General features: G+C 45.3%; 1 protein-coding gene across 2 annotated transcripts in view; it reads left to right on the top strand.

Annotated features, from left to right (window-relative positions):
- Positions 1–2,956: 2,956 nt before the first annotated feature.
- LOC121840619 (ETS domain-containing transcription factor ERF-like) overlaps positions 2,957–15,000 on the top strand; it is a 74,126-nt gene continuing 62,082 nt past the window's right edge. For both annotated transcript variants that reach the window (XM_042304958.1, XM_042304957.1), the window contains exon 1: positions 2,957–3,532. In XM_042304958.1, coding sequence (XP_042160892.1) covers positions 3,511–3,532 — 22 coding nt within the window. In that variant the 5' untranslated portion in view covers positions 2,957–3,510. The remainder of the gene's footprint in view (positions 3,533–15,000) is intronic.

The raw sequence follows: 15,000 nt of genomic DNA, 5'->3' as shown, positions 1-15,000 counted from the left end.
GGGAAAGAGAGAGAGGGAAAGAGAGAGAGAGGGAAAGAGAGAGAGAGGGAAAGAGAGAGAGGGAAAGAGAGAGAGGGAAAGAGAGAGAGAGGGAAAGAGAGAGAGAGGGAAAGAGAGAGAGAGGGAAAGAGAGAGAGGGAAAGAGAGAGAGGGAAAAAGAGAGAGAGCGAAGGTTAGGCAAACGTGTGGGAAAGCATGGAGATGTTCTAAAATCAGGATCTGAGGAATGACTCTTTCAGATGAACACGTCCTTAGGAGTAACCGTGGCTGAGAACACTTTGTCATGGAATATCAACAGAGATACATCAGTACACAACCAAGAGCAGCATCCAGGGAACCTTCAAGCAGGATTTCATCCAAGAGACTGGACCAATGTGTTTCCACTGCCCAAAGAGAGACGTGTTCTATCCAGCCAGTCAACACAACAAACCAGTGGTAGAATGTATGTTACTACACAATAACAAAGTTGTGAAAACAAATATTAGGTAACATAGGGAAAAGGATTAGCTTTGAATTGTTACTCATTCATTTCCCCCCACACATTATTCACCTGATAGAAACAGGATTCGTGATTTTGGCATGAATGTCATTGGCAGTCCTTATGCTTTTATATTGACAAGCTGTAATTAAAAAGATGACAAGTCCTGTTGACGTTGAATTCAACAGTTGTTATAAAACATGATCAGTGGGTTTTATGTAATAACAGTCTGGAGAATGTGAGTAATGCATTATGTAGTTCACACAAGTACATAACCTTGACAGCATTGTAAGACTTCAAACTTGACATGAGAGAAAGACTAAGGGATGGAGAGAGAGGGAGAAAAGGCGAGGTAGGCAAGGGAGAGGCGGCGAGGAACAGAATGAGAGGAGGAAATAAGAAAGAGGTGGGGGGGTGATGGCACAGCAACAGAGGGTGGAGTGGGAGAGAAAAATAATAGTCAAACTCTTTTGCTTTGGCAATATTTACCTGTATTTCATGCCAATAAAGCACATTGAATTGAAAATGGAGAGAGGGGAGGAGAGAGGGTCGGGGGAGGAGAGGGTCGGGGGAGGAGAAGATGGAGAGCCAGAAGTGGGGGGCATGGGAAAGAGTGAATAGAAAAGAGTGGGGAGAGCGAGAGAGGTGAATGATAAACAGAATAGGGTCAGCCGGCGAGAGGGAGCATTACAGAGGTGGGAGAGGGGTGGAGGGTGGGAGGGAGAATGACAGGGATGGAGGGAGGAGGAAAGGGGTGGAGGGAGGCACTGTGTGTGTTTATCAGTGTTGAGAATGTACTGTGCTGTAGATTTCTATGAAAATGTAATCTCCTCTACTTGGGTTACCATAGAGCACCTTTTAAAAGTGGGAAGGACACTCGTACACATGAATGCACACACACACACCGTTCTCCACCGTTTTCATGGGTTAATTTCATGTCTCATCCCCGACTCACTCTTTTCCTTTATTCTTCATCTCTCGCTTCTCTCTCCAACCATACTCCCTCTGTGAAGAGCTTGGGGGATGCTGAAGTGCTCTTCAAATGAAAGAGCGATATGGAGACAGGATGAGAGGTGGACGGACAAACAGGACAACAGAATAAAAGAGAAGACTAGAGAGACGGAGGCAGAGAAAGTGAGTGAGGACAGAGATGAAGAGTGAGAGAGCGAGACAGAAAGAGAAAGAGGAGGGCAAGAAAACAATGCTGTGGCTAATGTTCCACTAAATGTGGTTGACCGGGAGTACTGGTGTGGGAAAACACTAGGCTGGCCCTTCTGCACAGGAAGAGACAGGACGGGATGGTGCTCGCCGTTTCCTGGATTTGGGAATGATCCCAGAGAGAACCGCTCTCCCAGCACTCTGATGCTTATCTGGGAAAACAGAGTGAGTTTCCTGCCCTCCTGAAGAATAGCTAGTGGAGGACAGAGAGATCCTGTTTGTAAATCCCACCATGGGAAGAGTGGTTGTTTACTTTGTTTTACACAGCATTGTTATCCTGTTGATGTCCCTGCGCATTGGTCTGTGTCACACATACACACACACACACACACACACACACACACACACACACACACACACACACACACACACACACACACACACACACACACACACACACACACACACACACACACACACACACACACAGTAGATGACCCTTTACTGTACTGTTCTTAAGAGCAGCTGGGGTTGTACATAGGGCTCATGAGACACACTTCACCTGCCATGTATGATACCACCTCTCTCACATGCACTTGTTGACAATGGGACTGTTCTGCATCCATCAGTGCCACAGACTAGTGCCTGAGTGACAAGATACCAGGTTGTATATTTGCAATACTTTCTCCTAGCTAGCTGATGACAAATATAGCGAGCTGGCGCCATGCATGTAGGCCATGAAGATGGACATTTCATAAGGTGATATATATTATATTTTGGATATGATCTTCTCTCGGTTTCAGAGGCAGCCCCACATGGTGTTCAATGGAAGGCCTAATCTTTCTAAAAGGTCTGAGACCGCAGGGGGCCAGGGACTATCCCATCACTGCCACCAAATGCAGAAGGGGGTGTAGTAGACCATGTGAAATAGAGGGGGAAGTCTGTATAGGTTTGGTTTAGTTCCTGTTGCAATATGCTCAGAGTCTAGTGATATAATGCCTTGTGCATTTGTACAGTGGTTTAATAATCTGGCCACATCAATTGATCGAATTACCACGAAATGAAAAGAGATAATTAGAAGAAAGTACCTGCGATTGACTAAAATAACGTGATGACGGCCTAGAATCGTAGGACGCGGATATGTCGTCACCACGGCAGCGTGGCTGTGGCGGTCTCTATGGCGACGCCGCAGCAGTGACGCCACCCTGGCTCGTGGTGAGTGGGTGTGACCCGCCCCTTAGAGCCCCCCCTCTCCCTGTCCGTGTGGGCGGCCCGGTGAGGAGAGAGCGAAACACGACACCCGAGAGAGGAACCAGGGGAGGAGAAAGAGTAGCCACGGAGTACAGAATGTTAGTGAGTGGAGGAAGAAAGAAAGTCTAAAGAGAGGACGACTGCTATTCTACAGAACGATTATTTTAGCGAATATGTCAAACAACGGGGAAGATGCGATTGAGATGGAGTAAACAACTCGACAGTTCGTGAAAGTATATGCAAACAAGGAAAGATACGGGTTTTCGGTTCGTGTGCTTGTCGGGACGGTTGACCGTGTTCCGCTGCACCTCGAACAGGACAAGGCGAAGTTGCCGTGGGACAAACAGCAGTGAGCTACATCAACTGACTGCGATTCGGGGAAAGTAACGTTACCCCCCTATCGCTACAGTTGAGGAAGGGGGTATTGGGAAAGAAAGTGGAAGCAAAGGGGCCCGTGAGTGGAGCAACGGTGGAAAGTTTAACGTTAGCCTGTTCCCCCCTCGTTTTTCCATTCCGAACCAAAGGAAGGGCTCAGAGGGAGACGACTTTTCCTTCCACAAACGCTACTGACTTGAGATCCACCAAGCTCGCTAGCGAACGTAAACTATCCTGCAACACTCAAAATGAAAACCCCCGGAGATTCGGGTAAGTTTGTGCAAAACACAAGTCGATCACTTTTGTCCGGATGAACTTGATCATGAACTTGCAGGTTGTCTTCGCCAGTTGTTCAGTCTGTTGTTGTCAATTATTAAGTGGTGAACAAAAGTCATACAGGTTGTTAAATACATTTAACTAGCTGGTTAGCTTGCTAACATTAGCCGTGCATTTGACAGCTAGCTGACGTGAGTTCATTGCATTGTAGCTATACAGTATTCAACTCGTTCTCCAGTTATGTTTGATAAGTTGATACAACTAGACACAGTAAGTATAAACAGTAAGTATAAACAACACTTTTGCATCAACTTCAGTTGACTATAAACTCAACTTCAGTTGATGCAAAAGTGTTGTTTATACTTACTGTGTCTAGTTTGCTGGGAATATGTCGATGTGGATTGATTGTCGACCTGTTGATGTAGCTGAAGTTGAGTTGCTTTAGTGAGACATTCAAAATGGAAGCTTTTGCAAGCGGACATCCACTTTTAATACTCGAAAAGGAAATTAAACGATGGGTTGAGTTGTCGTTAATCATATGAACCAGACACTTTATGGATGATTAGACCTAGCTACCGGGGATGTTTAAGAGTTTTGTCAAATTTGATCATTTACAGGGTTTTGCTTGTTTGTCATCCTATGCATCCCGTCAAGTTTCTATTTCTCCGCTGTTTGGTTGAATTGGCTTTTACATATGTGTCCACATTTAGCCACCTTCAGGATATATTTGATCAGAAACATCAAATGTAGTTTTATGTACGACCCTGTCATAATCGAATCTGATTAATTCGTGCTATGTTTGTATCGTGCTTCAATAAGTTCTGCAAAGTAACTGTGCACGGACCCAGCCGTGGAATGTTGCGGAATCCATGTTGTGATTTTCCCCTCACCCGTTCGTAGAAAGTTTTCCCTCTTAAATCGGTCAAATTCACCCTTAATTCACCGTTCAGATTAAGTTGTCATTCGCACAATACATAGATTTAGTTAGACCCGTGAAAATTCAAGTGCATAATTATTTTGGTTTACTTTGTGAGGACGCCGTGCTTAGTTGGTTATGAAGGCCGCGGATCTATAGAGACGGGTGCACGTTTCAATGGAGAGGGACTGTCATTTTCGAAGGAGGCTATTTCGAATCCCAAAACGTTAGAATAAATCCTGCCGTTTCTGATATGCTTGTAGTTTACAGTAACGCTTTAGGCATATTTCTAGCAATTAAACGGTTAATCTCGCTTTCACTCTAATTATGATCAGTAATGTAGGCAGAAATGGCTGGGGCTGAGTAAAAGTGACTGGGCCGCTGACAAAACAGAGTTTGGAGTCTGACAGTAAACAAACAATGAAATACACAGCATCATAGGTGGCGCTTGAGTAATGTTTGGGGAAGCAGCTCAGCCCTAGTTAGAGGATCCGGTGGGAAAAATGGCCTTTTATAAATATATTTCATACAATTTTACAACACTTTACATGTCTGGAGACATTATCAGAATCTTTAATAGCCTACTACAAAAATGACCGGTTAGGCCTAGACTACTCTACTGACACTGACAAACTAAGATCAATAGAAACAACCTTGTCTTCAATGTAACCATCTAATCTAGGCATACGAAAAGGGGAGACAAATTGTACAATATGACGTCCATCTACAATTGCGTAGGAAATTGTTGCCCTAAACTCTCCACTGGCACTGACTCGCCCAATGATAAAGACAGTGAATATGCGCACTCACCAGAGATATGGTCGACGCTCTCCATTAGTGCCAAGATATTAGTCCTGGTGTATCCTACTAATGGGTATAAACTATACTACACTTCACACTTAAATCATTTGGAATATATGTGACTTTTGTGTTTAAACCGCAATTTAATTTTGAAATATTGCGACAGGCCTAGGGCTATAGATGCATCTCACTGACAGCCACAACTCCACATCAGCTATTTCATATTTGCCAAATTTCAGACTTCTCAACTGTAGGCTATGCGCTTGTTATTTACCATGTAACTGAGATATAACCAATTAGGCTCGATCCCAGGAACTCCCTACTACACATTAAACATTTCTGAATATCAGGAGACAATATAACCGACTAATCAAGTTCATTTCAGACTATCAGGAGACAATATAACCAACAAATCAAGTTAATTTAGTTAATTTAAAAATCTATATATTTTAGGCCAGCCTGATTGGGTGAGCCAGTATTACATCTGTCAGGGAGTCACCTCTGGTTATGCTAGCACCCCCACAAGTGAGACTGTAGCTCACAGATCACTGGCTGGGAAACCGTTTTATGGAAATCATCAAAGGTGCAGTGACCATTGCATTGTTACATTTGTTTCTGTTTAACAACACATGCCGGCACTATAATGTATGAACTTGATTCCAGACCTATATACATTTGCCACACCACCATTCTATCTACACAATCCATCATGGCTTCCTGAACGGGTCGGGACGACCGCAACCTTCACTTAATTCACACCCACCGATCAACATAATTCCCATGTTAATGCATCTGTCCAGTCCGCATCGACTCAATCACTGTGCAAACGCTACCGCGCAAACTGAAACAAATGAATGAGGATTGGCCATTACTGCATCGCATTGTTTTTACTCAAGAGCGTGAAGTGAACTGTACCTATACTCCGGCCTTGCGGCTTTCACATAGTGCGACGCCTGACTTCACGGTGTCTGTGTGAATGGCCCATGTTGATATCTGGTGCAGGTTGGTTTGTACTGTACGGCATCGGAAGAGGAAGTGGTCAGAGTTTGTACATCTCTGCTGTGTGTTAGATTAGTATCATTTCACTATCAGCGGCACACTTTCATATTCAAAGTGACTGATAATCATGTCATCCCTGACTGGTTTATCTTAGATGTTGTGTAGGTCTATAGTCAAGTAGTATGAGAAAAATCTCCTGTCTAATTAGTGAAGAAGTTTTGCATGTTTTGTTTTTGCACTTGTTTAAAAAAACATTTATTTCACCTTTATTTAACCAGGTAGGCCAGTTGAGAACACCTTTATTTAACCAGGTAGGCTAGTTGAGAACACCTTTATTTAACCAGGTAGGCCAGTTGAGAACACCTTTATTTAACCAGGTAGGCCAGTTGAGAACACCTTTATTTAACCAGGTAGGCCAGTTGAGAACACCTTTATTTAACCAGGTAGGCTAGTTGAGAACACCTTTATTTAACCAGGTAGGCTAGTTGAGAACACCTTTATTTAACCAGGTAGGCTAGTTGAGAACACCTTTATTTAACCAGGTAGGCTAGTTGAGAACACCTTTATTTAACCAGGTAGGCCAGTTGAGAACACCTTTATTTAACCAGGTAGGCCAGTTGAGAACACCTTTATTTAACCAGGTAGGCCAGTTGAGAACACCTTTATTTAACCAGGTAGGCCAGTTGAGAACACCTTTATTTAACCAGGTAGGCCAGTTGAGAACACCTTTATTTAACCAGGTAGGCTAGTTGAGAACACCTTTATTTAACCAGGTAGGCCAGTTGAGAACACCTTTATTTAACCAGGTAGGCCAGTTGAGAACACCTTTATTTAACCAGGTAGGCTAGTTGAGAACACCTTTATTTAACCGGGTAGGCTAGTTGAGAACACCTTTATTTAACCAGGTAGGCCAGTTGAGAACACCTTTATTTAACCAGGTAGGCCAGTTGAGAACACCTTTATTTAACCAGGTAGGCTAGTTGAGAACACCTTTATTTAACCGGGTAGGCTAGTTGAGAACACCTTTATTTAACCAGGTATGCTAGTTGAGAACACCTTTATTTAACCAGGTAGGCTAGTTGAGAACACCTTTATTTAACCAGGTAGGCCAGTTGAGAACACCTTTATTCAACCAGGTAGGCTAGTTGAGAACACCTTTATTTAACCAGGTAGGCCAGTTGAGAACACCTTTATTCAACCAGGTAGGCTAGTTGAGAACACCTTTATTTAACCAGGTAGGCCAGTTGAGAACACCTTTATTTAACCAGGTAGGCTAGTTGAGAACAAGTTCTCATTTACAACTGAGACCTGCCCAAGATAAAGCAAAGCAGTGCGACACAAACAACAACACAGAGTTACACATGGAATAAACAAACATACAGTCAATAACACAATAGAACAATCTTTATACAATGTGTGCAAATGAGGTAGGATATGGGAGGTAAGGCAATAAATAGGCCATAGTGGCGAAATAATTACAATTTAGAAATTAAACACTGGAGTAATAGATGTGCAGAAGATGAATGTGCAAGTAGAGATACTGGGGTGCCAATGAGCAAAAAAACAAAACAGTATGAGGTAGCTGGATGGGCTATTTACAGATGGGCTATGTACAGGTGCAGTGATCTGTGAGCTGCTCTGACAGCTGGTGCTTAAAGCTAGTGAGGGAGATATGAGTGTTTTGAGATGTAATGTGATATTGGCCTAATGTGACAAAATATCAGAAATGGCTGGGTGGTATGATCAACTCAAGCTAATCATAAATATGCTCTGTATCAAGCATGCAACACATGTGGCTGCAGTCAATGTGTCAGCTGGTTTGTAGTCTGAGGCCTATCAAAGGTGAACAACCGTGAACGATGACACTGTAAAAAGAGGCCATGATTATATGGGGATTCCAAATAGGTCAAACAGGGACCATCAAGCTCGCTAGTTAAGTCAGCTCATTCCTGAAATTCTGGCATAAGTTTGTTCCTGCTCTCTCTTGCATGTTGTGAAGCACATAACTAACCAACTTCCCCCATACATACAGCATCAGGAAGCTCAGTCACATTTAATACCAACTCTGCATATTTTTTTATTTCACAACAACAAAGGCTATGCCTGACATCACAGGGACTTGAGAGGAAGCAGGCCTCTCTTATCTTATGGGGGTGTTCTCTCCCAAGAATAATGTGGTTCTTTTGTTTTGTGTACAACACAACAGTGATGCCTGTTCTGTAGTGGCTCTGTGTCTTATATAGAGCCATGCCTGTTCTGTAGTGGCTCTGTGGCTTATATAGAGCCATGCTTGTTCTGTAGTGGCTCTGTGGCTTATATAGAGCCATGCCTGTTCTGTAGAGGCTCTGTGGCTTATATAGAGCCATGCCTGTTGGCTCTGTGGCTTATATAGAGCCATGCTTGTTCTGTAGTGGCTCTGTGGCTTATATAGAGCCATGCCTGTTCTGTAGAGGCTCTGTGGCTTATATAGAGCCATGCCTGTTCTGTAGTGGCTCTGTGGCTTATATAGAGCCATGCCTGTTCTGTAGTGGCTCTGTGGCTTATATAGAGCCATGCCTGTTCTGTAGTGGCTCTGTGGCTTATATCGAGCCATGCCTGTTCTGTATTGGCTCTGTGGCTTATATAGAGCCATGCCTGTTCTGTAGTGGCTCTGTGGCTTATATCGAGCCATGCCTGTTCTGTATTGGCTCTGTGGCTTATATAGAGCCATGCCTGTTCTGTAGTGGCTCTGTGGCTTATATAGAGCCATGCCTGTGCTGTAGTGGCTCTGTGGCTTATATAGAGCCATGCTTGTGCTGTAGTGGCTCTGTGGCTTATATAGAGCCATGCTTGTGCTGTAGTGGCTCTGTGGCTTCTGCTCTCCTCTCTAACCTCTACCCCTTCCCTTTCTGCCACACTCCATACACCCCAACCCCAGAGAAACAGGGCTGGTGACATCACCACGTCCCACCAGAAGTGGCCCTTTTACAGTGTGTGTTTGGTTGTATGTCGGAGAATGTGTGTGTTCCCAAGACTAGAGTGTGTATGTTTTGGATGTGTGTATACCAGAGCGAGTGTGTTTGAGCTGTGTCATGTACACGTGTATAAAGTGCTGTTGTTGGGTTGGGGCTTGTGTGTGTTGTGTGTCCGTGCTTGTGCAAGTCCCACTCCTTCGCTCTCTAAACCGTGTTGACAAACAGTTGAGCTTTAACTGAGGCATTATCTAACCACAAATCTGCCCTACTAACAGAGACTTTAAATAGGCACATTATTATGAGGCTTTAATCCCAGCAGGCCTTTATCTCTCACTCACTCTCCAGTTCTCCTGTTGCTGTGCTCTGTAGGCCTGGTTAGGAGTTTTAACCCTTAACAAACGCCTCTCCACTCATTACAATCTATGTACATTGCTCTCCAATATTGCTATATCCTATTTATAACATTCGCATTCTGGCAATCTAATAGTTTGTAGATAGAGATGATTTGTTCTGTAAGCTTCTTTATTTATGGATCTGTCTCTCTGTTCTATCAGACAGGACACTCTGCCTGGTCGCTATGTGTCTAATGTTACCAGACACTAACCTGTTGATGCTGTGATTTTCCATCCTGAGTAATAAGGAATTACTATTTTATTCAGGCCTGAAAATCAGGAACTCTATCAGGAATATAGCATAACTGTTTTATCTTTTATAATGGAAATGGTCAAATAGTCTATTTCCTGATTTTTAATGAGTGCCAATCACTTGTATCCTCCTAACAATTGATGATAGTGTTTGGTAAATTGATTTAGCAGGAATTATATTATCTGAGAGGTTACATTAGGTCAACTGATCTGAAATCAGGCTTTGTTCTTGGTTAGCTATTAAGACTAGAAAGAATAGAACCAACATGACACAGGAAGACATGTCCTGGACCTGTTGATAAGGCACCGTATCACCAGCCTGGGGTTGGGAATGAGATCAAGGGTGGTGATAATGATTAGGTACCAGTAATATGACTACTACTGACCCAGGGATGCAATGGGTTAGTAGTAGTCAGTCACTCATTCCACAGTGACAGGGCAGGCAGGAGGAAGGCTGGGGTCTGGGTGTGAAACACACACACACTCACACTCTGCTGTAATCACTGTGGTCTGGTGCTGCTGTGTTTATATGGGGACGCTTCATATGGAGTCTCTCTGGTTCTCCCTCAACCCCTCTCTCTCTCTCCTCTCTGGTTCCTTCTCTCCCTCCCCCTCCTTCTCGACCCCTTCCTTCTCTCCCTCTCTCCGTCTCTCTCCTTCTCCCTCGGTTCCTTCTCCCTCGACCCCTCTCTCTCGTCTCTCCCTCTGGTTCCTTCTCCCTCGACCTCTCTCCGTCTCTCTCCGGTTCCTTCTCCCTCGACCTCGTCTCTCTCTGGTTCCCTCTCTCAGTCTCTCTCCGGTTCCTTCTCCCTTGACCTCTCTCCATCTCTCTCTGGTTCCTTCTCCCTCGACCTCTCTCCGTCTCTCTCTGGTTCCTTCTCCCTCGACCTCTCTCCGTCTCTCTCTGGTTCCTTCTCTTCTCCCCCATCTCTGGTCTGGTGTGTGTGGCTGGTGAGATCCCTGTCTCTGGAGTGGCCATTGTGTGTGCATGCGTTGTCTGTTTGTGTGTCAATGGGGATATTGTGTGTGGGGTTAGTGGAACCTCTTATTGTACTCAGAATGAAGCGGCGCAGCTCAGGGGTTGGAGGCTGCTTGACAAGAGGAGAGACTGCCCCTCGCTCTGCCCTTCGCTCTGCCGTCGTGTCCGAATACCTGTACTTGCGTTCTAAATAATAGATATTTTGGGCATGCGAAAATAGTTTTGACAATATCGCAATATTATTTTTGCGCAGGTTGGCAGTACCTGCACCAAAACTCCAGTGTCATTCTTCATAGCTTGTTCTCAGACTTCTTTTTAAAGATTGAGCCAATTTATTTTTAGCACTTTTATTTCCATGATTGATCAAAACTTGTTTTCTCATGACTCTCTCTGTGTGTCTGGAGCAGACATATGGTGAGCAGTATGTTTGGGACATTGAATTGCAATATATATAGAATCGTGAAAATCGCAACACATATCATATCGGCACCTACATTTTGTGATAATATCATATCGTGAGGTCCCTGGCAATTCTCAGCCCTACTCTGCCCTTGACTGGCCCTCAAAGCTTTACCCTTGACCACTTGATGGTGTGTGGTCGACTCTCACGGTCCATTTCCCACATTCCTGCTTTAGAAAGTTAATAGTTGCCGTCTGCTGCATTTCACACTGGAGGAAAACACAACCCTCTCTCACATAGATACTCTGTCTGTCTGTCTCTATCTCACACACAGACAGGCTATCATCTTAGGTGATGTTCCTGTCTGGTTCAGTGGAACTAAGCAGGGTGTGGCAAGCTGCACTGTTACTCAGCTTTGCAATATAATATCGCTATATTACAGAGCCAACGTTACAAAGGTGTGGTGACTATGTATTATATATGAGACACAGAAAGTGTGTGAGAGAGTGTTTATTCATCTGACAGAGAAGGCATGTGTGTCGTTCTGCCCCTGAACAAGGCAGTTAACCCACTGTTTCTAGGCCGTCATTGAAAATAAGAATCTGTTCTTAACTGACTTGCCTAGTTAAATAAAGGTAACATTTTTTTTTTTTTTTAATTGTTAGTGTGTATCGCTGCTCCTTTCTCCTCACAGCACTGGCTTTGCCACTGAAACTGATCTGAGCTTGACGACGCCACACACACACACACACACACACACACACACACACACACACACACACACACACACACACACACACCTGCGGAGATCAGGTAACCGTGATCCCTGGCGCACCATCAGCTCCTCTAAATACCTCTGCTGCTCCATCCAGCCTCACATCACACATTTCACCACCCACAACTCTGCATAGACCTGGGTTGACCCCGACCCAGCCGGAACCACCCCACACACACTCACACACCTAATCCTAACCTGTGGTGGTGTTTGGTTCCATTTATAGCACGGTGTAACTCACACTGCTAATCTACCAGATTAACCCTGTAGTTCTGGTCACTTTGAGGGTATCACACTGTAAGACCCCATGTGGACTGATCCTTACTGTAAGAACCCATTCGGACTGATCCTTACTGTGAGAACCCATTCTGACTGATTTTCACTGTAAGAACCCAGTCTGACTGATCCTTACTGTAAGAACCCATTCTGACTGATCCTTACTGTAAGACCCCATGTGGACTGATCCTTACTGTAAGAACCCATTCTGACTGATCTTTACTGTAAGAACCCATTCTGACTGATCCTTACTGAGAGAACCCATTCTGACTGATCTTTACTGTAAGAACCCATTCTGACTGATCTTTACTGTAAGAACCCATTCTGACTGATCCTTACTGAGAGAACCCATTCTGACTGATCCTTACTGAGAGAACCCATTCTGACTGTAAGAACCCATTCTGACTGATCCTTACTGTAAGAACCCATTCTGACTGATCCTTACTGTGAGAACCCATTCTGACTGATCCTTACTGTGAGAACCCAGTCTGACTGATCCTTACTGTAAGAACCCAGTCTGACTGATCTTTACCGTAAGAACCCATTCTGACTGATCCTTACCGTAAGAACCCATTCTGACTGATCCTTACTGAGAGAACCCATTCTGACTGATCCTTACTGAGAGAACCCATTCTGACTGTAAGAACCCATTCTGACTGATCCTTACTGTAAGAACCCATTCTGACTGATCCTTACTGTGAGAACCCATTCTGACTGATCCTTACTGTGAGAACCCAGTCTGACTGATCCTTACTGTAAGAACCCAGTCTGACTGATCTTTACCGTAAGAACCCATTCTGACTGATCCTTACCGTAAGAACCCATTCTGACTGATCCTTACCGTAAGAACCCATTCTGACTGATCCTTACCGTAAGAACCCATTCTGACTGATCCTTACCCTAAGAACCCATTCTGACTGATCCTTACCCTAAGAACCCATTCTGACTGATCCTTACCGTAAGAACCCAGTCTGACTGATCCTTACCGTAAGAACCCACTCTGACTGATCCTTACTGTAAGACCCCATGTGGACTGATCCTTACTGTAAGAACCCAGTCTGACTGATCTTTACTGTAAGACCCCATGTGGACTGATCCTTACTGTAAGAACCCAGTCTGACTGATCCTTACTGTAAGAACCCATTCAAACTGATCCTTACTCAGTCCCTCCAGAACTGTGACTTTTTTTCTGAAAGGGTCGTAAGGGAGATAAAAAAACAGAACATGTCAAAATGGAGTTGTGGTTGATATGTACTGTTCCATTTCTAAATAACCCAGAAAGATTGTGCTTTCGTGATTCGTATGAAGTTTTACAGAGAGTTTAAAACGGCAAAGCTGACAAATTGTACTCAGTGCTTTGAACAGCGCTCTCCATAGACAGACTGGGGAGAGCAGAGTGTGGACCACCCTGCTGAAGCCAGGGTTAGACTGGGGAGAGCAGAGTGTGGACCACCCTGCTGAAGCCAAGGTTAGACTGGGGAGAGCAGAGTGTGGACCACCCTGCTGAAGCCAAGGTTAGACTGGGGAGAGCAGAGTGTGGACCACCCTGCTGAAGCCAAGGTTAGACTGGGGAGAGCAGAGTGTGGACCACCACCCTGCTGAAGCCAAGGTTAGACTGGGGAGAGCAGAGTGTGGACCACCCTGCTGAAGCCAGGGTTAGACTGGGGAGAGCAGAGTGTGGACCACCCTGCTGAAGCCAGGTTAGACTGGGGAGAGCAGAGTGTGGACCACCCTGCTGAAGCCAGGGTTAGACTGGGGAGAGCAGAGTGTGGACCACCACCCTGCTGAAGCCAAGGTTAGACTGGGGAGAGCAGAGTGTGGACCACCCTGCTGAAGCCAGGGTTAGACTGGGGAGAGCAGAGTGTGGACCACCCTGCTGAAGCCAAGGTTAGACTGGGGAGAGCAGAGTGTGGACCACCCTGCTGAAGCCAAGGTTAGACTGGGGAGAGCAGAGTGTGGACCACCCTGCTGAAGCCAGGGTTAGACTGGGGAGAGCAGAGTGTGGACCACCCTGCTGAAGCCAAGGTTAGACTGGGGAGAGCAGAGTGTGGACCACCCTGCTGAAGCCAAGGTTAGACTGGGGAGAGCAGAGTGTGGACCACCCTGCTGAAGCCAAGGTTAGACTGGGGAGAGCAGAGTGTGGACCACCCTGCTGAAGCCAGGGTTAGACTGGGGAGAGCAGAGTGTGGACCACCCTGCTGAAGCCAAGGTTAGACTGGGGAGAGCAGAGTGTGGACCACCCTGCTGAAGCCAAGGTTAGACTGGGGAGAGCAGAGTGTGGACCACCACCCTGCTGAAGCCAAGGTTAGACTGGGGAGAGCAGAGTGTGGACCACCCTGCTGAAGCCAAGGTTAGACTGGGGAGAGCAGAGTGTGGACCACCCTGCTGAAGCCAAGGTTAGACTGGGGAGAGCAGAGTGTGGACCACCCTGCTGAAGCCAAGGTTAGACTGGGGAGAGCAGAGTGTGGACCACCCTGCTGGCCAAGGTTAGACTGGGGAGAGCAGAGTGTGGACCACCCTGCTGAAACCAAGGTTAGCGGAGTAAAGGTTTGAGTAAAACGCCACTCACCTTGATTCTTTCAGCGCTGCCACAGTCTTACCTGCTACCATTTCAGTCCTGGTGGTCTGCCGCTGCTGTGGGAACTGTTCTGACATCCTCATATGCTTTGCTGATTCCAAGTGACTGTTGATTTTCGACTTTCTCTAGTTTTCAAAAAC

This window comes from Oncorhynchus tshawytscha, linkage group LG23, assembly GCF_018296145.1.
Source record: "Oncorhynchus tshawytscha isolate Ot180627B linkage group LG23, Otsh_v2.0, whole genome shotgun sequence".
Taxonomy (NCBI): Eukaryota; Metazoa; Chordata; class Actinopteri; order Salmoniformes; family Salmonidae; genus Oncorhynchus; species Oncorhynchus tshawytscha.
Note: the sequence above shows the minus strand (reverse complement) of the source record. Positions and strands in the feature narration are given on the sequence as shown.